This window comes from Astyanax mexicanus, chromosome 8 (assembly GCF_023375975.1).
Source record: "Astyanax mexicanus isolate ESR-SI-001 chromosome 8, AstMex3_surface, whole genome shotgun sequence".
Lineage (NCBI taxonomy): Eukaryota > Metazoa > Chordata > Actinopteri > Characiformes > Acestrorhamphidae > Astyanax > Astyanax mexicanus.
Window position 1 is genome coordinate 9,630,001 of NC_064415.1, and position 24,865 is coordinate 9,654,865.

The following is a 24,865-nucleotide window of genomic DNA, read 5'->3' on the forward strand; positions in this document are numbered from 1 at the left end:
AAAAGTACCTAATTATAATAAGTCTTTTTGGGTTTTCATTGGCTGTGAGCCATAATCATCAACAATAAAAGAAATAAACGCTTAAAATAGATCACTATGTGTTTAATACATCTATATAGTATATGAGTTTCACATTTTCAACCGAATTACTGACATAAAGTAACTTTTCAAAGATGACGTTTAAAGCTAAAAATGTATAATAAATTAACAAGACAAAATAAGACTTAAATGACTTTAATGTATTGTAAAAATGTATATATTTTTTTTCTTCGTCATTCATTCACACATAAACAATATGGAAAGTTACAGAACTACTGGCTTACAAAACACACATCCTCTAAAGTGTATTGGCTTTTACAATCTATCTGATCAGTCAGTGGACATCATCTGTTAAAAAATAAATAACACAGTAAAGTGCACAAAATGCAGCATAATAGGTGAACACATGCAGGTATGTCTGTAACATTCACAGAAATCATATATATATATATATATATATATATATATATATATATATATATATATATATATATATTGGGGTTATGAATTTGTATGTATTGTCAGTTCACATTGCAATCTTTCTGTTTTTGTGCCAGATTATATAATTATTGATCAGACAATTTATAATCCAATGTGATTCAGGGCAATACAGAGATTCCTCCAAATTATTTTTAACACCTCAGAAAAATGACATTCGCTTATTAATACTATAATTCTACACCTGTATCAGATTTAATGCTTCAGTCAATTGGAAATACATGATTGGTAAAATCAACCGTTACAGTACTCTCAGTCGAGTCGACCCTTATTGGACAGCTTAACACAGAACTGGCAAAATTGGGGTTTTAACATAAGGCAAAATTACAGAACTAAAGAAAACACAAATTATATTATATTATATATATATAAATATGTATGTATATATTGCTGTACGTATATATACACTGCAAGAGATCATGCTTCCCTAAAACATCTCTAAACTGTTAACTATAATCTGCTCTGTTCTGTTATAATATTAATATTTATGTACATTTATAAAACTAGAAGAGATCCCATCAGAATAAACATATAAACATATTATAACTACCGTACCTAAACTACATGAAGGTTCTCTCATAACTCTCTTTGGCAGTCCTTTTGATCATCAAACCTGGGTTTACACACAGAACTAAAGACACAATACTCTGCAATACTCACACACAACATCATTAAAACACCTCAAAAAAAAAAAAAACAAGCTCATCCTGCTGCACAGTGGCGTTCTCTTCACATCTAGACAGTCTATCAGTGGAACAGACCCATACGGTGCCTTCTGGTCACTATTACAGTCACACGATGTCTGTAAATCATTTATACTACAGTGATGATACTAATAAAAGTGTTTAAATGCTAAAAATCAGATCTGAACAGTAATCAGATCAATGAGTTTACTTACACTTGGGTAATTAGATAATGCACTGAAAAAAAACGATGAGTAAAATTAACTTAGAAAAAGTTTCGCAACTTTCTGCATTTGCTTTTTTTTAAGTAAATTTAATTTCAGATAAATTTAATTTAACTTCAACTCGTTTTCAAGACTTAAATGTTACAAAGAGTAAATAAGTGAACTGAACTACAGTCAATCCTTTCTTTTAGTAAACTTTACTTCATTTCTGCATACAATATTACCTAATTACATTTACTTCATTTATACAATATTGCTCAAATAATGTATGATACATAATATATTATAATTCCTGAAATTTAAATATTTTTTGGTTAAAACACACATATTACACTGTCTCAGCACATGGATGGACTGTAACACATTCTTTAAAACAATATTTAAATTTCCGGAATTATAATTATATTATGAATACAATTATTTGAGTAATATTGTATACATTAAGTAATTGTAATTAGGGAATATTGTATGCAGAAATTAAGTAAATGTTATTAAAAGTGACTGAAGTTCAGTTAACAAGTCTTGAAACCGAGCTGAAGTCACTTAAATTTATCTGAAATTAAATTTACTTAAAAAAAAAACAAATGCAAAAAGTTGCAAAACTTTTTTAAAAATAAATTTTACTCATAATTTTTGGGTGTGGTTAATTTTGCGTGTAACGTGAAATCAGTGTGTTGGTTGTCATTCTCTTTAAGAACCAGGTGAGCTCTGACTTTGGCGCTTTCATATCTTTACAGCGTGGGGCTTTTGTGCATCTTAACAGAGAAGATACACTAGCTGATCATTTAAGAGACCAGCAGTGTTATTTTATTCTTTATATTGTTTATTGTTGATGTAAAAGCTGGATTTGCACTTTGTAGCACATTTATTTGTGTGTTTAACAAGTGGGGGTGTACATGGTTTTAGTCAGTCAGTGGCGCACCTGTGTTTTCTGATACCAACATAGAAACACGCCAGAAATTTACCTGAACACACCTCACTTCCACTTCAGACCACCACACCCATCAGTATAGATTTATTCCTAAACTCTGACGCTATTTTAACAGTGCAGGCACAAGGTGTAACAAGCAAAGTGACTGCAGTTACCAGGAAGGCGATAAGTTGTGCGATTACTGATCCAGACAGTGTAGCTAACAGGTAGGTAAATGTGTACAAGTAATGTCCAGGCACAGCAGGCTTGGTCCAGATGGCCTCGGCTGGTAGTTAAAGCTGGCCAGGGCGCTCCTTTACCTACGAGACAGAATGAAACCTGTTAGTCTTGTGATATTAACTAATAAAACTGATTTACAGTGTTGTGTCTATTGTAGGGGTGGGTGGGGGTCTTACATTAGCTCTCGGGGAGAGGAACGCAGGAATTTCTCCGCGATCTGCACATGTTCTTCTGCATTACAAACACAGCACACAAGTGAATTGACTGGTTACGTTGTGTTTGTGAGTGTGTGAGTGTGTACAAGTGTGTGTAACTGTGTGTGAGTGTGTGTGTAAGCAGAATGTACCTTCATGCGCAGGCGATGATGGACTGCTGGGTCTGAGAGCCAGGGGTGCTTCAGAGCTTCAGTAGCCCCTATTCTCCAGCTGAACACACAACCAAACACATAATTAGATCAGAGAGATGGATGGATGGATGGATGGATAGATGGACTGGTAAATGATTGACTAGACAGTGGAATGAATTGGTGAATGGAATAATCAGTGGGTTGTGGATGGATGGACAAATGGATGGATGGATGGATGGATGGATGAATGGATGGATGGATAGATGGACTGGTAAATGATTGACTAGGCAGAGGAATTAATTGGTGAATGGAATTATCAGTGGGTTGGTGGGTGGATGGATGGATGAATGAATGGGAGGAGAGATGAATTGCAGAATAGATGGATGGATGAATGGATGGATGGATGGATGGATGGGAGGAGGGATGAATGGTAGAATAGATGGATGGGTGGATGGATGAATGATCGAATGGATGGATGCATGGATGGAGGAATCAATCAGTGAATGGAATGCACGAAAGGTTGGTGAGTGGATTGATGGTGATTGGAATGGATGGCTAGATGGATGGCTGGCTGGATGGATGGATGAATGCACTGGTAAATGATTAGCTAGACAGGGAAATAAATTGAATACATTAAATGTAATGATCAATGGGTTGGTGGATGGATGGATGGATGGATGGATGGATATATGGATGGATGGATGCACTGGTAAATGATTGGCTAGACAGAGGATTACATTGATGAATGTAATGATGGATGAATGGATGGATTGATGAAGGTATGAATGGATGGATGAATGTGTGGAGAGATGAATGGTAGAATAGATGTATGGATAGATGGATACATGGATGGATGGAGGAACAATACGTGATAGGAAAGCACAACAGGTTAGTGAGTGGATTGATGGAGATTGGAATGGATGGATGGACAGGTAAATTATTGAAATTGATGAATGGAATGATCAATAGGTTGGTGAAAATATGGATGAAGGTATAGATGAATGAATGAATGAATAAATGGATGGATTGAGGTGTGGGGTAATAAATCAATTCATGAACTGCACAATGGTTTGATAAGTGGATTGATTGATGGGTTGGTGTATGAATGTACAGATTGATGGACATGTGTAGGCATGAATGATAGAATAGATGTATGGGGTAATCAATCAACTAATTGAATGCACATATATGTATGTATAGAGATAAATGTAAAGACAGGCACCCTTTATTGATGAGGAGCAGTTTGGAAATGAAGTCCTTGGCCTCCTCTGAAATCCCCAGAAACTCATCTTCCTCAAAGTTCCACTGGCAGGACAGGATGTTGTTCAGGGTCTCGTTATCGTCGTCTCCGAGGAAAGGCGACAGACCGCTCAAACTGTTACACACAGTCAGGTGTGTTATTCAGTGATACTTTAAATATCATTTAATATTTAAAAATTTTATATCTTGTTTTTTCATTTAAATCATGTGTTTTAAGGCAGTAAAATGTGTATATGTGGTAATAGTGCTGGTTCTTACAGCATGTATGCGATCACTCCCAGACTCCACATGTCCGTGTTGAAGGACACAAAGTCGTAGTTGATGACCTCCGGAGCCAGAAACTCCGGAGTGCCGAAATTCACCCGTAACTTCTCTCTGGGCTGATACCTACCAGACCACAGGAACCAGAACACTCATTTCTAATACTACACAGTATTTTTAATTACTAATAAAATTTTATAGAACTGAAACTAAACAAGATGAAATACGTACTTCCTTGCGAGCCCAAAGTCGATGATCTTGATTTTGTTTGTCAGTCTGCTAACACACAGGATATTCTCTGGCTAGAAAAAAAAAAAATATATATAAGCATTTTGTTAGTTGTTTTAACTCATTTTATAATAAAAAAAAAAACAGGAGTGAGAAAATATGTAGAAAATGCACTATAGTAAAAATATGAATAGTTTGCCAAAAGCTTAGTATGGAACCAAAAATGTAATTAAGTACATGTACAGTACAAAACTTCTTTTCTTTCTTTTTGTGTTTTTTTTTACATTGTTTTGGTGTCTTTTTTAATATTAATCTACAATGTAGAAAATAAATTAAATAAAAAAAGGATAAAGAAAAGCATTGAATGAGAAGGTGTGTCTAAACTTGTGATATATATAAAATAGTACTAGATATATTTTATAGTCTCCCTAAATCCTTGTATTTCCATTATTGCCATTTTTTTGCTTTTTGACATGAAATAAATATGAAACAATTCAAAATGCTTAGAACATATTCTAATTGACTTCTATTAAAATGTAAGTTTTTTCCCCTCTTGAAAAGTCATTTTATTGAGATATGAGGTTCTTTTGGTGATGTTCTTTAATATTTTATTAAATAATTGTGTAACATATATACAGTATGTTTATATGTATTAATATGTGGCCGAAATATGTCATATTTGAAAATATACATATTTATTGTTATTTTATTTATTTATTTATTTTATTAGCCAGTTTTTTATAACTTTACATATCTGTCACATACATTTCCTTGTGTGATTATTATTATTTTTTAATACAAGTAAATCCATATGTTATTTGTATTCATAAAATATTTGAAAACTGTATTTTGCAAAAAAAAAACCCAAAAAAAACTGTGTAGGGTAAAACACAATAAATATTAGTACTCATTTTTTTTAAATAATTAGTGTTTTTTTTCTTTTTCTTTAATTAAATTGCTATAAATAGACACAGACAATCTGAACATCTGAACCTAAAACCATGTTAAAATCTATTCTACTTAGATTAGCTCTAATATTATTATATTCTCAGGGTTTTGAGATAATCACACCTTCAGGTCCAGGTGAAGGATATACATCTTGTGCATGTGGCGCAGACCCTCACAGATCTGTCTGATGAACATGACTGAGTCCAGTTCAGTCAGCTTATAGTTCTCATCAATAATCCTGTCGAAAAGCTCCCCGCCGTCCACACTGCCAGCAAACAGCACAGAGAGACAGATATTTAAAACCATCTAAACATCATTTATAACATTTAACGTATGATTAACCCTCCTGTTATGTTATGGGTCAAATTGACTTGTTTTAATATTGAAAGATATAGGATTTTCTTCATTAGTGTAAATAACATATAATATAAAAATGGCTAATCTCACATATTTGCAACCACCCTCTGTAAAAACTAAAATTAAATCAAAATTGCAATATTTAATGTTATGTAAAACTATTGTGTTTTATTTGTTGGTCTTTTAAAAGTAAAAACAAAGTAGTGAAACATTAAAAAAGTTTGAACAGTTTTTTTTATAGAAATGAGTGAATTATACTAATTGAACCATTACCTGTTAGAGGTAAGGAGGTCCCACTTTATAATAAGTGTCCCTAAGTACTATGTAGTTACACGGTAACAATCCATGTAACTACAGTGTAACTACTAATGAAGTACACATTGTTACAGATTAACTACAGAGGTACAGGTTATGTAATTACTCATGTGTAACAATGTGTGTGTACTTACACATGTGTAATAGTGTTTGTGATAAGTTGAGTATAAACTTATCCAACAGCTATTGTCTAGTATGTAATTAGGGCTGATTGAGTACACACACGTTGTTACACATGTGTAAGTACACTTGCTCTATTACATGTGTAAGTACACTCTATTACACAAGTCAAAATTAACCTTAATACACATGTGTAATTACATAACCTGTACCTCTGTAGTTAATTTGTAACAATGTGTACTTCATTAGTAGTTACACTGTAGTTACATGGATTGTTACAGTGTAACTACATAGTACTTAGGGACCGGTAAGGAACACCGTTGCAGTAAATATTGAAAGAATAACTGGATAATTGGATAGTAATGGAGTTAATAATTAAATATTCACACTGCTTGTTAGGATTTTTTTGGTTTCAGACATCTTTTGGATAGTTAAACATGAACCGGGTCAAACTGACCCAGGAACATCATTGCTGTCCCTGAAAAATGAAAATAACAGGAGGGTTAAATTAAGTACAAAAATAAATGGAAACCTACAGTATATACTGGTATACTGGTAAATATGGCCTCAAGTGGCAATTCCAGGGGCCCAAGCACATTTTAGCTCATTTTAGGCTTAATGCAGTGAGTCAAGGAGTAAATGACCATTCATAAAATAGAAGCCACAATATGTACAGTAGTTTGTGTGCAATAAATAATATAGTTCCAATAATCATGATTTACATTTTGCATTCAGTATATTCAGTACATCCAGTAGAGTGGCCACTAGAGGACACCACAGAGTCTTGCAGATGCTCCAGTCTAGCCAGGGCACAATTTAAGATGCCAGAAAGGTTGTTCATAGAAAGAAGAGACAAGTGCTTCTGTTCTCACTCTTAAATATAGCCATACTGCTGTAAAAATAAGCGCATGGCTTGTACATACTATTCAAGGACGAGGATGATGTCGTTCCGGGACTCGTAAGCTGCGTAGAGCTGGATCAGGTTGGCATGGTCCAGTTGGTTCATGACCAGAATTTCATTCTTTACCACCTCCTGTTAGAGTAAATAGCACATAACATGGTGAGTCTGGACTCACGTTCTGCTTACTAAACTTGACAGTGGTTGGTTATCAATCAGAAGGTTGTGGGTTTGATACCAATATATTTTAAGCTTCCTGGAAAATTTTAAGAGAGCACTTCAGTTTCTGAATCAGTTTCTCTGATTCTACTATTTATAGGTTTATGTTTGAGTAAAATTAACTTTTTTTTGTTTTATTCTATAAACTACAGAAAACATTTCTCCCAAATTCCAAATAAAAATATCGTCATTTAGAGCATTTATTTGCAGAAAATGAGAAATGGCTGAAATAACAAAAAAAGATGCAGAGCTTTCAGACCTCAAATAATGCAAAGAAAACAAGTTCATATTCATAAAGTTTTAAGAGTTCAGAAATCAATATTTGGTGGAATAACCCTGGTTTTTAATCACAGTTTTCATGCTTCTTGGCATCATGTTCTCCTCCACCAGTCTTACACACTGCTTTTGGATAACTTTATGCCTTTACTCCTGTTGCAAAAATGCAAGCAGTTCAGTTTGGTTTGATATTATATTCCAGAGGTTTTCAATTTGGTGAAATCAAAGAAACTCATCATTTTTAAGTGCTCTCTTATTTTTTTCCAGAGTTTTATATAAATCTCAAGCTGTCTACTCTGCTCTTTTTAGTAGCTTTGCTGATCATACTTAGTAGCGGTAGATTAGAATAGGTTTGGGTCATTGATTACAGGGTTGTGGGTTCTAACTAAGTTTTCTAAACATCTGCAAATATTCAGATATAAGTTACATTAAGTATTAATTTAATATTTAATATTGTTTTTAGAATGGTCTTGTTCCTTTCTGATGTGTAAAAAAACTTCAATAAAATAAAACCCCTGTCTTTAGTCATATTTAAAGACTTTGCATGTAATTCAGATGTAATAATTAAAGGTTGTTCATACCTTTTCCTTCTCAGACCTTGCTTTGATGATCTTTGCTGCCAGTGTGAGTCCAGAGGAATTTTCAATACACTTGTGAACCTGACCAAAACGGCCTCTGTGAGACAAAAATCAAAAGAAAATTGGAGAACCGGAAAAAAGAAACGTTACTCAAATTCTCTGCATAAATCTGACATTTCCTTGGCTAGAAATGATAAACTATTATATGTGTCTACATTACCTTCTGGCCCCTTTCTTTTAGTAAAGCTGTTATAGTCAGATGTGTTTGATAGCTACACTTTGACAATCTGATCTGATCAAATTCTCAGTACTTTATAAATCCATTTAAAACTATCATATCTGTCATATATGTACTTTTTACCAAGTTATATGAATATCCTCCTGTTAAGTGGGCAATTAATCAAATGATAGATTTGATTTGATATCCCAGTCTTTTGTAATGGTCAATCTTTCTAATAAAAAAAAACAAAAATCAATCTGTTGATACCATAGACTGTGTATAGCTGGACAGAGCATCGTCTCTCAAAAGTGAAGCCACCACAGGTCGGGCGCCCCCTGCTGTTCGGTTTCAGAAAGCTGTGTAACCCCACCCATCCCCATAGGATTCAATGGCAAAACAGACAACTTTCAATCACGTTTTTTTTCTAATATACTGTAATTCTACCTCCATTATTTAAATGCAGCAGCTAGTGTAACCTCTGCTTATATTGTACAATTTTTATATCCCCACAGAATTCGTTTTTTAAAGCGTTATTCAGCTCTATTCAAAAAAGGTGTGGTTATTGTAAAAGGGCTGGTTATGGGCGGGACTAATAACAGACCGTCAGCTCCGCTCCGCCCCGCTCTGCAGCCTGTGACCTCGAGGCAGCCCTCAGGGGCGGGGTTATTCAAATGAGTAGGCTGTCTCTCCACAGTCTTTCTCCCTCCTCTGGTCTCTACTGCGCTCTACAGACTCGGGTATCAGGATCGTCAACATGGCGGAAGATTTTGGCTTCATTTTCATTGAATGAATGGGAACCGCGACACGGCGTCCATCTTTTTTACAGTCTCTGGTTGATACTATTTAAAGTTATTACTTATATCTTATTAAGATGAAAAAACATACATGTTTTACCTACTCACAGTGTGCATACTGTCACACAAAACTTTTGTATGTCCAAAAGAGTAATTTTATAGAAGGAAAAATATCAAATCTAACTTTTTAATGGGAATTAATTGATTTTTTTTTATTTCAAGTAGTTTTGAAGCATTCCTTTTTTTCAATTTCTCTTAAAATGTTGACACAATGTAAAGAACATCAGACAGATTCATTATGTCAAAAAAATAAAAATAGCAAAGAGCAAAAATAGAGATACAACATTTTTGCATGACAGGGACAAGATGCTAGATCTCACAGTGATGCTCAGCAATAATAATAATAATAATAATAAGCTCTGAGAACTCCCACAGTGGTGCATCTGTAGTACTTTTCCAAACTGTTCCATTAACAGCAAGTGGGGGCGCCTGTTTGAAGCACTAGATTAACACTTAGTGATTAGCCTCCAGCTGGCGGGGGGGTTCAGTTTCACATACCCAGAAAGCCTGAGGTAAAAATAACCGCCCCTGACTCTGTAGCTATGAATGGGGGTAGAGGAGAGGAGAGGAGAGCAGGTCTCAGCGGTGGGAGGGGGTTATGCAACGCCTCTCCGCCAGGATTAGAGGACTTTACTTTCTGCTGTCACACCGTCTCACCGTCTCACCGCTTCATTTCATACATTCTGTCCTCTGCTTTTAATCTGATTTCCACAGTCGAAGGTGAGTGAAATGATTAGAAAGCAGAAGAGCATTAGCTGAACTCACCCTCCCAGGACTTCCTGCCGGTTGATGGTGTAGAAGTTGTTGATTTGGTTGGGTTTGGCTGAAACCACGCGGTGGTTGAAGGGAGCTCCTGGCGGTGGGGTGCAGTCTAAATAATAGAAAAGCAGAATAAATAACAAATATATACATTTATATAGTTTACCTTGTATCTCATGCTACGTTCCATTTAATTCAATAATTAACTTTATTAAATTTCAACTGGAACGTCCCCACAAGTCAGAAGCACAAAATCCAAGTACAAAATCCAAAATGGCTACTGAACACATCAACTTTAATAAAGCAGTAGAATTATCCAATTTATTATCACTTATATCTATGAGTGGCTAAAGCTGGACAATACTAGTGCATCTCAAAAAAAAATAATTATCATTGAAAAATTACTTTATTTCAGTAATTCAGTTCAAAATATGAAACTCATATACTATATAGATATATTAAACACATAGTGATCTATTTTAAGCATTTATTTTTTCATTTTATTGGTACTTTTTGCAGTGTGGGCAGTGTGCCAAGTCCTGCTGAAAAATGAAATCTGCATCTCTATAAAAGCTGTACGCAGAGGGAAGCATGAAGTGCTGTTAAATTTTCAAAAAACATTGCACTGACTTTGTGGAGCATAAACACTTTTTTAGCTGTTTAATAAGTAATTCCACATGTAGAAAATAAATTAAAAGAAAAAAGAAAAACACTAATTGAGAAGGTAAAACCACTGAGAATGTCACGGTTGTGCAGGGAGCAGGGAGAAAATGCGGAGAGCAGACGAAAATGCGAGTGATTTTGTTTAAAAATGAAGAAAACAAACAAACAATATACCAAAACAAAGTAATAAATAAAGAAAGAATCACTGAGAACATAGGAATACGGAAAACAAAGAAAAACCTACAACCTAACAGACGTAAAACGTACAAGAACCGACAAAGAAAACGGGAAACGCTGGGGTATAAATACACTGGCGTAACAGGAAACAACAGAAACAGGTAACAAGGGGGCGGAGCTTCAAATGAATACAGGTGAAAACGCTTAAGGCAGAGACATATATACATATATGACATATATATATATATTAAAGTAGTAAAGTATGCTGTTCTTAATAACAACTCAACTCGTCTCACTGACTTCAGCAGATACAGTAGTAACTCTATACTCAATGCCGCTAACTCAATTAGCTGCCTAATGCTCTGTCACTTGTTCTAGCAGACCAGGCACAGTCTGTAAACAAGTGTCCTGGATTTTCAGCTTGCTGATATATAGCTCTGGACAAAATAAGACTCCACTTAAAAATTATGAGTTTCTTTGATTTTACCAAAATGAAAAACTCTGGAATATAATCAAGAGGAAGATGGATGATCACAAACCATCAAACCAAGCTGAACTGCTTGAATATTTACACCAGGAGCAAAGCAGCATAAAGTTATGCAAAAGCAGTGTGTAAGACTGGTGGAGGAGAACATGATGCCAAGATGCATAAAAACTGTGGTTTAAAAATCAGGGTAATTCCACCAAATATTGAGTTCTAAATTCTTAAAACTTTATGAATTTAAACTTGTTTTCTTTACATTATTTGAGGTCTGAAAGCTCTGCATCTTTTTTGTTATTTCAGCCATTTCTCATTTTCTGCAAATAAATGCTCTAAATGACAATATTTTTATTTGGAATTTGGGAGAAATGTTTTCGGTAGTTCATAGAATAACACAGCAATGTTCATTTTACTCAAACATAAACCTATAAATAGCAAAATCAGATAAACTGATCCAGAAACTGAAGTGCTCTCTTCATTTTTTCCAGAGCTGTATTTCCTTCAGATCCTCAAGGACATAAAACTCCAAAAAGCATTTTAATATTATTTAAAATTAATTTACAAATATTTCATTCAAACATTTAAATGATGCTCACCAATGAAGAACTGTTCACACTCCGAGTCGTCAGGTATGTCCTCCTGCTGCTGCTGCTTGATTTTGCTGAAATCTAAGTGGATTTCCACCCCGTCCGCTTTAAAAACACCCCGCAGATCTTCAGGCACCTCCACTGGGCTTTCCTCCTCCTGTTCACCCTCTTCCACCCTGCTCTTCTTGTGGTCCTCCAGCTCCAGGTCCTCCTCCGTTACTCGCCGCTTGCTGCTGGTGGTCGTCTCGTCCACTTGTTCAGATTCACATCTGAAGGATTTACATAAGAGAACTGTTTTAAAATTCTGTGTTGCAGCATATTTGTTTAAATTTCATGCAAACACTGTGTAACGATTTACAGCTCTGGAGAAAGAAAAAAAAGAGAGACCACTTAAAACGATGAGTTTCTTTGATTTTAGCAAATTGAAAACCTCTGGAATATAATCAAGAGGAAGATGGATGATCACAAGCCATCAAACCAAGCTGAACTGCTTACATTTTGGCACTAGGAGTGAAAAGCATAATGTTATCCAAAAGCAGTGTGTAAGACTGGTGGAGGAGAACATGCCAAAATGCATAAAAACCAGGGATATTCCACCAAATATTGATTTCTGAACTCTTAAAACTTTCTGAATATGAACTGCAAATAAATGCTCTAAATGACAATATTTTTATTTGGAATTTGGGAGAAATGTTTTCCGTAGTTTACAGATTAAAACAATGTTTATTTTACTCAAATGTATATCCTATAAATAGCAAAATAAGAGAAACTGATTCAGAAACTGAAGTGGTCTCTTAATGTTTTAAGTGTACATAAATTTATAAGGTACATTTTCTACATTTTCAAAGGTGTCAAGTAATAAAGGACAACTCTAAGTAGAAATGTTGGTTATTTATACTTTACTTTTTACTTCTAATCATTATATTTTCACACAATTATCTGTACTTTATACTCCTTACATTTTAAAAGTAGCCTCCTTACTCCTTTTTTATTTCAGCTTGCTTTCAAGTTTTGAAGATTTTTATAACTAATTTAGGCAATCCATTTATTAATTCAGCTATTTTCGTGTAAATATCAAGTTAAGATTTCCCTGTTTGCCCTGTCATATTTGGATAACTCCGCCTCTTTAAGAAAGTAACCTTTGACATCACTGACAGTGAAGACACTCACTGCATGTTAAAATATAAAGCAAATAATAATACAAATTTCACTCAATTTTTCTCATATTGTGTCCATATTAGGCTGAAGTCTTCCCTGTCGTGGTAAAATATAAAGGTAATCTTTTAAACCCCATTTTTATTATAAACCAATTTTCATAATAAAATCAGCATTCAATGAAAGTGAAAGTGAAAATAAAGTGATTTAAATGGACAATACGCTGCATGTGTATAGTCTAAAATATGATATATGAATCTTAAATCACTTTTTTTAAGTTTTAAAGGCCAAAATATACATATTTTCTTAAGATGTATACCTCTGGACTGTGTTCTCAGCCTCCACCTCAGGAACGCCGAAAGGCTCCTCCTCCTTTTTCTCCTCCTCCAGCACCTCTGTGATTTCTGCCACCTCCTCTTCAGCTTTCTCCTCAGGTTCATTCTCCTCCTTCTCCACCTTCTCCACCTTTACTTCTTCCTCCTCCTGTTTAGGCTCATCTCTGGCCTCCGGTTCCTCCTCCGAGAGCTCCTCCTGCTCGGCTATGGGAGCCTTGGGCTCCTCCAGGATGAGGTCCTGAACAGGCTCCTCCAGAACCTCCAGCTCCACAGACACGGTGGATCGCTCAGCATTTTCTCGGTTTAGTTTCTGAACCTCCTCCAGCAGCAGGGCCTGCTTCTTCAGAGAGGTGACGTCTGTGTAGGAAACATCAAAGGCAAAATCAGAAATTTATGAACTGAACTAAATTAATGAAACTCTAATTTTCAAGTCAATGTTTTTTTTTTGTGAGATTGCAGACGAAAGCCTCAGGTCTGAGGTAAATTAGCAATCAATTTTAGCCCCAATTTGCATCAGAATGTAATGAAATGTTCCGCCATCACACCACAGGGCTTTTAATTTGAAATGAAAACTATGGGAAAGAGGGGAAACATTACTGCATTAAATTAAAGCCATATCGAGAGCACAGAAAGCCACAGAAGAAGACCTTTCAGTCAAATTTACACCAATAAACAAATGCCAAGGCTGAGTTAGCTAAGCTTACATTACTATCCTAGTCCTGTACAGCTTGTATCTTTTTTATTTTATTTTATTTCTAATTTTTTATCCCATTTTTTTCCAGAGCCAATTACCCAACACACTCATTAGGACTCCCCCATCACTAGTAATCAGCCAACACCAGGAGGATGAAGACTAGAACATGCTTCCTCCTCCGAAAAATGTGAAGTCAGACGCCGCCTCCTTTCGAACTCCCAGAGTTCATTAGAGTTCAACCCACCCAGAGAGAGCATGGCCAATTGTGCTCTCTCAGGGCTCCGGCAGCTGATGGCAAGCTGCATGAACAGGATTCGAACCGGCAATCTCCTGATCTCCTGTGGGTGTGTAATTGCTTGTGTATAAACTTCTCCAACAGCCCTTGTCTGGGATGTAATTAAGGCTGTAATTGTTTCGGAATAATACTATTTTAAAAAAGCATAATTCAGATTTTATCATGGAATTAAAATATTAAGATATTTGTTCTAACCAACCTTTTTATACATGCGTAATTAAAGAACCTGTACAGCTATAAAAAATCTGTAACAATGTGTACTTCACCAGTAGTTACACTGTTATTAAAAGGAGTGTTATTGTGAAACTTAGTGTGACCCTAGATTTTAGCAAAGTCTTTTTTTTATATATATATATACCTGTAGTGTCTGGGGGCTTCTTCTTCTTCTGTGCCTTCAAGCCCTTGAGACTCAGACGAGACTTCTCCTTCCCATCCTTTGGCTTATGATCCTTCAGCTTTAGTAGAAAGGACAATAGAAAAAAAATGAAAATTCTTATAAAAAAAATAGAAAAATTAACTTTTTAATGAACTAACACTCATTTTTTTCCTCATTCTATGAATGATCAGCCAGCATAGAATGTTACTGGGCGTCTACTGCTTGCATCTAAAAGCGCAACTCAATTTTAGATGAATTAATTTTAGGAAAAATACAGCAAACTGGAGACACTGCATGTTACAGTACATAAATACACCAGCCAGCCATACACCATCATTAGCACCACGGACGACACTGGCGACACAACAGATAAACGTACAAGGTTGAAGGGTTTCTTTGAGGAAAGGTAATGCTTTGGTCCGTGTAGTTTAAACTTGTGCGTAGACTCCAGGCTGCTGGGTTCCTCACATGCCAGGGTTAACTCTTCTGTCCCTTTAATGGCTTTTATAGAAGTGGATTTCTGTTTCAGACACAATACGAATGCAGGAATCAGACAGGAGGACATGATGATAGGGGTTACAGAGCGATTATAACAGTGAACACATGAACATACAGGTGAAATGAATGGATATGGTAATGATGGATGAAACACTAAAGACAAATGCTTAAAAATGACTTATTAACACATTATAGGGGTGTCACAATAACCAATTTTTGTTTGTACAATATATTGTTTAAGAAATAAGTGTAATAAAACATAAAAAAATGTTTAAGCCACTGATATAATGAAAAAACACTAGCACAATAATACATTTACAGATGACTTATTGTCTTATTCATGTTAATAGGCATTAATAACATAGTTATTGTGATATACCTAATACTGTATTTTTCAGACTATATATGGCACACCGGATTATAAGGTACACTATCAATGAACGTCTATTTTTGGTCTATTTCCACACATAAGGTGAACCGGATTAATAAAAAGTGTTAAGCGACACTAGAAGTCAATCTTTAAAGATTTCTCACCTAAAACATGTTAATTCGTTAATTAAGAGTGAGTTTTCAGTGGAGTTTGCAGTTGTTCAGTTCAGTTGGGTGCAGCAGCATTAGCATTAGCCGCTAACCGCAGCACTAGTGGGGTGTAAATTTCGCCCGATAGCTTATTTGAACATGGCAAACAGTCCAATATACTTACCTCTGAACTGAGAAAGAGCTAGCGCTGTGGTAAACGGTTAATGCTAATGCTAATGCTGCTACTCCCAGCCTTAGTGCTGAAGGAACTTCACTGAAAACTCACCCTCAATACACTGTACTTCATTGGAGTGGCTTTACTGCTACCTTAATACCTGACTGGTAGAATTAATAAACAATGATTTTGGGGAAAATTAAAGGATTTTAAATGCGCCTTACAGTCCAAACAATAGGTTAGCATGAATAAAAATGGACGTAGATGAAGAACAATAATAATGATAGCGGATTGTGACTACTTGCACACATATCTGTATTTTTTATTTTATTTTTTTAAATAAACAAATAATATAATATATAATCCCAAATTACACACCCTAAGTATTGCAGGACACAAGTCAAAAAACATAGAATTTGTAATATATTTGTTATAGACCTATATAAACATTATTTACATTTATTCATATGTGGGAATCTGAAATCTATTCCTGGCTGTTTATAGACTCTGTGGTTTTATGACCTACAGTATATAGAGCACTATATAGGGACCAATGAGGTATTTGAGATTCAGTCAGTGTTTATATAAATCTCTGGTTTATCTGTATACACAATAATAGTGAAAACAGAACTTTCAAAAACAGTGAAAAGGGCCATTTAAAGGGGCCTTAGACTAGTGTTTATGAGTTAAATGAGTCTGCCTATCTTAAAACATGTATTAATGTTCTATATATGCTATAGCAGAATACTGTATATCAGGTGCTGATCAGTCTGGCTGTTCTGTAGGTTGTGAACACGCAGCCTGTGCCACGCTATATTAGACCTGGAATGTCATACCATTTCAGACATATGAAACTTCAGACATAATTTATAAGAATAACAAAGGTCCTCTAGTGACCCCCTCACCTCCCACCTCCTCCCTCCAAGTCCTAAATTAACCCAGAACCAGGATATCCAGCTCCGTCCACCACAAGAAGATGGTCACTACTCAAATCTGTTAGTGGTTACCATGGTTGGTTAGTGGTTAGCATGTTCACCTCCCAGTGCTAGGGGTCTTGGGTTCAAGTGCATATCTGGTTGTTCTGAGTTTCAACGTTCTCCTCACATCTATCTGCACGAGTTTCAACACATGGAGATCACGTAAATTCCTCTAAAAGACTCTAAATTGGTCTGTGTGTTGCATACAGTTTTTGCGGTGGTTTTCGGTTGAGAGTGCGCTGTGTGCAATTGGCTACTGCTTTTCATTGGTTTGTGTGTTTGGATGAGGTGCTATATAAGTGTAACATTTGTAAATTCACCCTCAGGAGTCAGAATAAAGAGTGTAAAGAACTGGTGTGATTGGTTTGCTAGATTTGAAGTTGATTTCAACAACAATAATATCAGAGTATCTCTATTTAAGACGATTTGTCAGAGACACAATTAAAGTCGTTCATATTAGTTTTAATAATCCTTAAGACATTAAGACAATGAGTTAGGGCTTCACAATATATCATTTAGGCATCGTTGATGCAATGGATGCCAGTGCAATAGTCATATTGCAGGGTATCTTTATGGCACACAAAGCAAATGCAATCTAATGTAACAACTTTTTAAAAATAACAAATAAAATAAAAATACTGTTCTTATTTCGCATGACAACATCTACCTGAGGCAGACGATATCCAACTATATGTTCAATACCATTTATTTTACGCCAAACTGCTATAATCATAGTGCATTATTAATATCATGAAATGTCGGATTAATGACCTCTCAATTGAACACCTCTGTATGTTTTAATATCACAGTATACAATATATTGTAGCCAAAATATATATATTGTGATTAGAGGTGGGCGATATGGCTCAATATTTTATAGTATTTTTGGATAAACGATACTCTTGGCGATATGACAAAATACTGAATTAATCAATATATATATAATACATATATTTACATTATTTTATTTTATTATTGCAAATGATATGATATGGCACGCCCCTAACTGAGATATTAAGAATTTTATCATATAAAATTAACAGAATTCAATGATCCAGAATATCATGATACTAATAATGCACTCCATATATCTCCATAAATCCAGGATTAAAGTAAAATAAATGATACTGCACAAATACAATCTGTCTCTAGTAGATAAATATTGGGAAATGAGAACAGTGTGAATTTTTATTTAGCTAAAAACAGTAAAAAGTAGTAAAAAGTAGTACCCTGATGTGATAATTAGGGGTGGGTAATATGGCAAATATTTCAGTGTATAATATCTTTCAAAATATTCAAAAATGTTGCCGATATTATTGCGTATGATTGTGATGTCAGTAAGATGACCTATATTGTGTAACCCTAGTTAGAATCACATTTTTTGTTTAAATATTGTTTATATTTTATCCCAACTTCAAATGTATTTATGAGCTATCATATATCTTATCTATTATTTACTTTGTATTATATTACCCAGATTTATTTCAGTGTGTCAGATGCTACTATTGAAATTGGGATCATTCATTTTTATTATTATTATTTTTTTTTTATTTGATCAACCAAAACCATTGTAAGCAGTGTAGAACCTGGACCCAGACCAGCACTCTATCCATGCTAGTCTGGGATCAGTGTTTACCATTCGAAGATTCCCATTCCCGGGATGTTTTCCGTGTTTCTGAGGCGCGAACTTTCCTAACCAACAGGTTGTATTTTGAATGACGGACAGACAGACAGATGAAAGGAGCGGGAGGATGGACGGATGCCAGTGGATGCGATGGTGGAGGGGCAGATATCTCACACCCCAGATGGCGAGAGAGATTAGCGTGAGTCTCTGACGTGAGCACTGACGGTACCACACATTCCTAATCACTGGAATCACGATCACCATCCTCTCCATAAAAGGCTATCAGAGCTGGATTTATACTGGTGTTACAGAGCTCACCTACACACAGCTCATACTGCATCCAGGATACTCCCTGTACGGCATCATTTACATTACATTACATTTGGCAGACGCTTTTGTCCAAAGCGACTTACAATAGTCAAGTACAATGTAAAATAAGTTTAAAGGTAAAACATCTTTGGATAGGGATAAAAGGAGGTCAAAGGGGAATAATAGGATAGAGGAGTGAAGGAGGGGAAGAAGGAAATGGGGTTAGAAGTAGTTAGTGTGTTAGAGGTGTTAAGAGAGTAAGTGCTCTTTGAAGAGCTCTGTCTTCAGGAGTTTATTAAAGATAGCGAGAGATTCTCCTGATCTGGTAGTGGAAGGTAGTTTGTTCCACCATTGGGGAACTCTGTATGAGAACAGTCTGGATTGCTTTGTGTGAGTGTTTGGTAAAGCGAGGTGACGTTCATTGGAGGAGCGCAGCGGCCGGGAGGTAGCGTAAGCCTTCAGGAGCGAGTGCAGGTAGGAAGGAGCCTGTTCTGTCATCACCTTGTAGGCGATTGTAAGAGCTTTGAATTTGATGCGAGCATCAACTGGTAGCCAATGGAGCTCAATGAGCAGCGGGGTGACATGTGCCCGTTTTGGCTGGTTGAAGACCAGACGTGCTGCTGCGTTCTGGATTGCAGTTTATATGGATCATCAGTTTATATGGAGCTCAGTTTATATGGATCAACTGAGCTACTGTATGAGTGTACAGTATATTATATTATATTATAGCATATAATAGTGTATCTGACTGGAAAAAGGCAAGATGTTTGAGTGTGTCCTTAATCTGAGACTGATACACTTTGAAGCAGTGCTATGGTTATACCTGTTATTATAATACATTGTTTGGAGTGTATATTGTTTCAGGAATAATTAGGCTAAACAGTATAATTGTCATTTTAAGATCATTTTATTTTAGTGACATAATGATAATATAAAATCATAATAATGTTATTACATAGTAACATCAAAGAGCATTGAATTTATCATTTTTAACAATAGTCTGATGTTGGATATAGAATATAAAAATGTGTAAATCATCTCAATTTTTAGTCAATTTTTAGTGTATTGCATAATTTAAACACACAAACCGTCTCTTTCATTGTGATAAATGTCTTTTCTTAATGAAAACATCCTTATAAATTCTCCAAAATGACCTGAAATAACTATTTTACATTGACGTCCATTAAAAATGAAGAAGGTTGTACCTCCCTTCTGTAAATTTGCTGTCATTTGACAGTGATGAAATATTCTAAATTAATGTAATTAAGCCATAGCTTATGAAACATAATCAATATGTTTTGATTTAGTATTAATAATTTAATCACATTAATAAAATATCTATACTAATCAAGCACAATGAGTAATACAAATGAATTAAGGTAACATACATTGAGAAAGCATGAAGAGAATTTTCACGTTTTATTAAATGATTAATTAAGTTTCCAAAAAGTTATACGAAGCATTTTATAAGTGTTTAATGGTGAATTTTATATTATACTTTATATTGTGTGTATTTAGCTTGATATCTGTTTTATATTGTTATATTGCAATGCATATATAACTGGTTTAATAAGACACTAAAAGATAAAAAAGAAAATACACTGTGCAAACCTACTGCTTTTACTACTGTTGTTGTGTGTGTGTGTGTGTGTGTGTTTGTGTGGGGGGTGGGGTGGTGGTGCAGCCATATTGGATTCTGAGCTTGGAATTGGTAAGGCTCTATTGACTTTCAGAGTACGAAATCCGACTTTCGGGGGCTTCAGATTAAACATATAACCATTCATTAAACCAATTTATAAATAAATTGGTTAACAAAATAACAAATAACAAAAGTAAGAAATATTGGAAAAATATTAGTAAACTAAACTGTTGGTGCAAAAAGAGCTATGAAAAGGGTTTCAATTTGTCTAATACTCTGATTAATCACTAGAATTCTGCCCAGAAAATGCTTAGAAAAATGCCAATAAAGTGGCACTTTTTCCGTAAGTAGATCAACAATGGTCTGCTATCCTCTTGCCATCAAATTAATGGCTTAAAAATTTAGTCTAGCATCTGTCTATACTTTTGTACTTTGAGTAACTTGCCCAAATAACGTGTACAATATTCAATATTACTCTCTAATTGATTAAAGATAAATCACTATTTCAATATCTTCATCAATATCTCAGGCATTCAAAGCCCTCTGTGACTGTATAGAGCTATAATTAAGGATGCTAAAACTAGAGCTAGCTTCCCACCAATGGTTTTGCACAAGTGCTACCATTACCCATCACCTCCGGCAGCACCAAAAGGGGGCACCAGAGGTAAAGTTCAGATATGTGGTTGCCCTTTCACGAGAAGAACAAGATACAACACAATCCCAAGAATGAAACTTGGACAGTGCATGACGGCTATTCAACTTGACTTTTACGACTTTCATCTGCTCTGAATAGATACTTTGAAGATATAGAGATGGTGAAAGAGGTTAGAGTTCCTGTGGGTATTAAATATGACTTAACATAAATATTGCTGATGTCCAATGATGTCCAATTTAACCCTCCATCATTTAAAAAAGACCAACAGAAATACTCTAGAATGACTTGTAATAAACTCTTAATTTCTATTAACTTCCATTTAAATTTGACAACATTTTGCCATTATTTTAGAAATAATTTGCAGATCCATATTTTTCATTGGACAGTGATAATATACATGTATTAGATTGTTATTTACAGGTTTCAAATTGTTAATCCAATGTTAAAGATCAGTTTGAGAACATAAACATCCAAACAGAGTCATTGATAGTAGAGTAGAATTACAGAGAGGGAATGTTTTTAAGACCAGGAAATAAAAAAATATACATAATCTGTTTAATGGTACAAGCACATTGATGGTACAGTACAGAATAATTTATGTTCACTAGTACACATATGACCCTTCAGGTCCATTAAAAGTAGGTAAAAACAACTCCAAAGACATTAAGTGTAAATGTAAGGGTACCACACACATAGCCTTGAGGGATACTCCCCAAGTGATGACGCTCTACCACCATATTGACAGTTTTGAACCATTTTGAGTGTGAACCTTTCCTAGGTCCATACAGAGTGTTCAAAGTACTCAAAGTACTCATGGCTCTCGCACTCTGCGAGCCGGGACATTCTGCATATTTCTGGAAATGGTGCACAGGCAGTTTCCTGGGGCCCACTTGCTAAATTTAATTTTGCACACCAAAGCAATGTCCCTTGAGGGACTTCTCCAATTAGAGACCATTGGGAGCCATTGGTTCACTATTCTACAAGCTCTACAAGTTAACTACAAGAATACCAATCCGTTGATCCACCATCTGAAGCGAATCTCTACAATGTACACCTCAAACTAGTTCTCAAAGACAACCAACTACCTCACAACACAGACGTCGCTAATCCCACAGCTCATTGGACTCACCTTGCCTGGTAGACCTTCCCCAGAGGCCTGTCTCTTGGCAGGTTGCTTGCCCTTGCTATCCTTGTTCTTGAGCCCCTTGCGAGCCGCTGGCCCCTTAAACATGAGTTCCATGACTTTGGAAGTCTTGACGGTTTCCCCAATGAAGCTGACGACCTGCTGGATGCTCAGCACCAGCCTCTCCATGCCCTCGAGCTTCTGGTTCTGCTGCTCTGAGCGCTGGTTCACCTCCGTCATCATGCTGCTCATTTCTTTGCACATTTCCTTCACCTCGCCTCTGTTGTCTCGAGATGGTCCATCAGTGGTTACTCTTGGAGGCAAGTGGATCTCCTCCTTGTCCAGCTTCAGAGTCTCCATGTCCCGCTCTATTCCGTCCAGATCCTGGGACATGCTGTCCAGGCGGTTCAGGACCTTCTCCTGGATGTCTATTAGCGTGTCGATTTTGCTGCTGAGACCCTCGATCCTGACCTGAATGAGGTCAATTCCAGGACTATGACTAGCTTCCAAAGTCGTCATAGTGGCAGTGTGAAACCAATAATCAAAGCAGGACCAAGTCTAACGCCAGTCCAATCTAACGTCCGCAAAAAAACTGAAAGACAAGCTTCTCTGCACAATGTAGCCAGCTTTGTCTTCGTGATAAAATACAGTTAATGCAGTAACAAAACCAAAAAATATATAACCAACGATACCTCAGAAGATGAATGAAACTGTACCTCAAAAAAAACTCAAGCAACAAATCTGAAGTCCTGCAAGTCCTCCAAGTCCTACAGTGACAAATGTGCCCTTCGTTCTCTCCACACTCCTCCAACCCTTCCAGCTGGAGATAGCTTTAAGAATAGAATGAACCTGCCTTGCTAAATGTAACTGTGGAGGTTGGGGAGGGGGTCCTACGTCAACAGGACTCTGGGGGGAGGGTCGGGTAGGTGGTGGACCGACAAGAGCTGTGTGACATCTGAGATGCTTCAAATGCTAAACTTGAGAAGATGCCCAACGACCAGGTGTCAGAGAGCGCCGGTACACATACACTCACATAAATAAGTACGCTAAATGGAAAGAAATCGTATAAACTTTTTCCACCTCATGCAACTTCAGAGCTGACTAAGTGGAAAATACTAAAAATGGAAGATATCCCATGTCATCTCAAGAGGGCAAATAGGGGGCAAAGCTAAGTCTGCAGTTTCTTATTAAAGAAAGATGATCATACATGTCATAAATGATGATAGATGACTGCATTTGGATCAAGTGTAAACATTGTTGCAACCAATCCTTAAACTGGGCTATAGTTTATAGTTTAGGAGCAAAATTCAACTAAACACATGGATAAACAGCCAACCAACACACTTCATGTGTTCTTACTATCATATAATGCTTAATATCATATATAATATTTAATTTAAGACAATCTAGCTTACTAGAATAGTAAGTCTATGTCCCAATACATACAATGCATACTATACACCAATATTAGAAGGTATAAATACTATATTCTTACCTTAATAGTGTGTTGAATTGAATAAAAAAACTAGTTATTACTCGTAACTAATACACAATTGTGATGCATTATAAACATTAACTGGATTGTCTGCAGAAAAATAACTAATCCTAACAGCATAATCAATGCAAAACATTTTAAAAAGTAAACTAAATGCAACGTTTCAACTTAGAGCTAGCCTAGCTCAACATTTAGGGTTAGATTTGAGGTTTAATTTAAGGTTTGGGCTAGTTTTAAGTTGTAGGGTTGATTCACGGTTGTGTAGAGAATCAGTCACTGTTAACTGAGAACTCGTTAAGTTGCATTAGTAGATATTCAGCTGAATGTTAGTTGAGCATCTATGAGGCATCTGCAATTAACCATCCAAATAAACTGTTACCCAAATCACCCATCTCCAAACTTTTGACTTTTACTGTATTTGAGTTAGGACTCTGCATCAGCTCTGTTGAAGTACAAATATATAAGAAAAACTTTAAACCATTTCAACGTTTGCTGAGACAGGATAGAACAGGAACAGGAGAGAAAATCCAAGATGGCAGTCGGTGCAGTGTGTTCTTTCCTATGTTGTGAATGATGCCAGATTCGCAAAATAGTACAGTTTGTCTTCTGATTTGTCAGGATAGCGTTACACAACAACTAGACTAAATTTCACATCACTGTGCTTATAAAAATAAATATATATAAATTAAATATATACTGAAGTCATTCAGACTATAAAGAAACACATAAGGAATCATATAGTAACTTAAAAAGTGTAAAACAAACTAAAATACTCTTATCTGGGGAGCTGTCAACCTACAGATTCTGAGATTTCTTCATTTTTTCTTAAAGTCATTTTTTTATTCACTTAATTGA

General features: G+C 35.6%; 1 protein-coding gene across 2 annotated transcripts; it reads right to left on the reverse strand.

Moving 5' to 3' along the window:
* Positions 1–218: 218 nt before the first annotated feature.
* Positions 219–23,353, reverse strand: mylk4a (myosin light chain kinase family, member 4a). Of its 2 annotated transcripts, XM_022678164.2 has the most exons (15): positions 22,522–23,353; positions 15,376–15,516; positions 14,979–15,075; positions 13,616–13,988; positions 12,151–12,410; positions 10,240–10,345; positions 8,404–8,497; positions 7,353–7,462; positions 5,761–5,902; positions 4,693–4,763; positions 4,459–4,587; positions 4,163–4,315; positions 2,941–3,019; positions 2,771–2,825; positions 219–2,674 (listed from the first exon to the last, which is right to left on the reverse strand). In XM_022678164.2, exons 1-14 carry the CDS (start codon positions 23,032–23,034, stop codon positions 2,772–2,774), a joined length of 2,322 nt encoding a protein of 773 aa, XP_022533885.1. In that variant the 5' UTR covers positions 23,035–23,353; the 3' UTR covers positions 219–2,674; position 2,771. The 2 variants fall into 2 exon arrangements, with proteins under 2 accessions (XP_022533885.1, XP_022533886.1); XM_022678165.2 differs by lacking the exon at positions 15,376–15,516.
* Between the last annotated feature and the right edge of the window lie 1,512 nt (positions 23,354–24,865).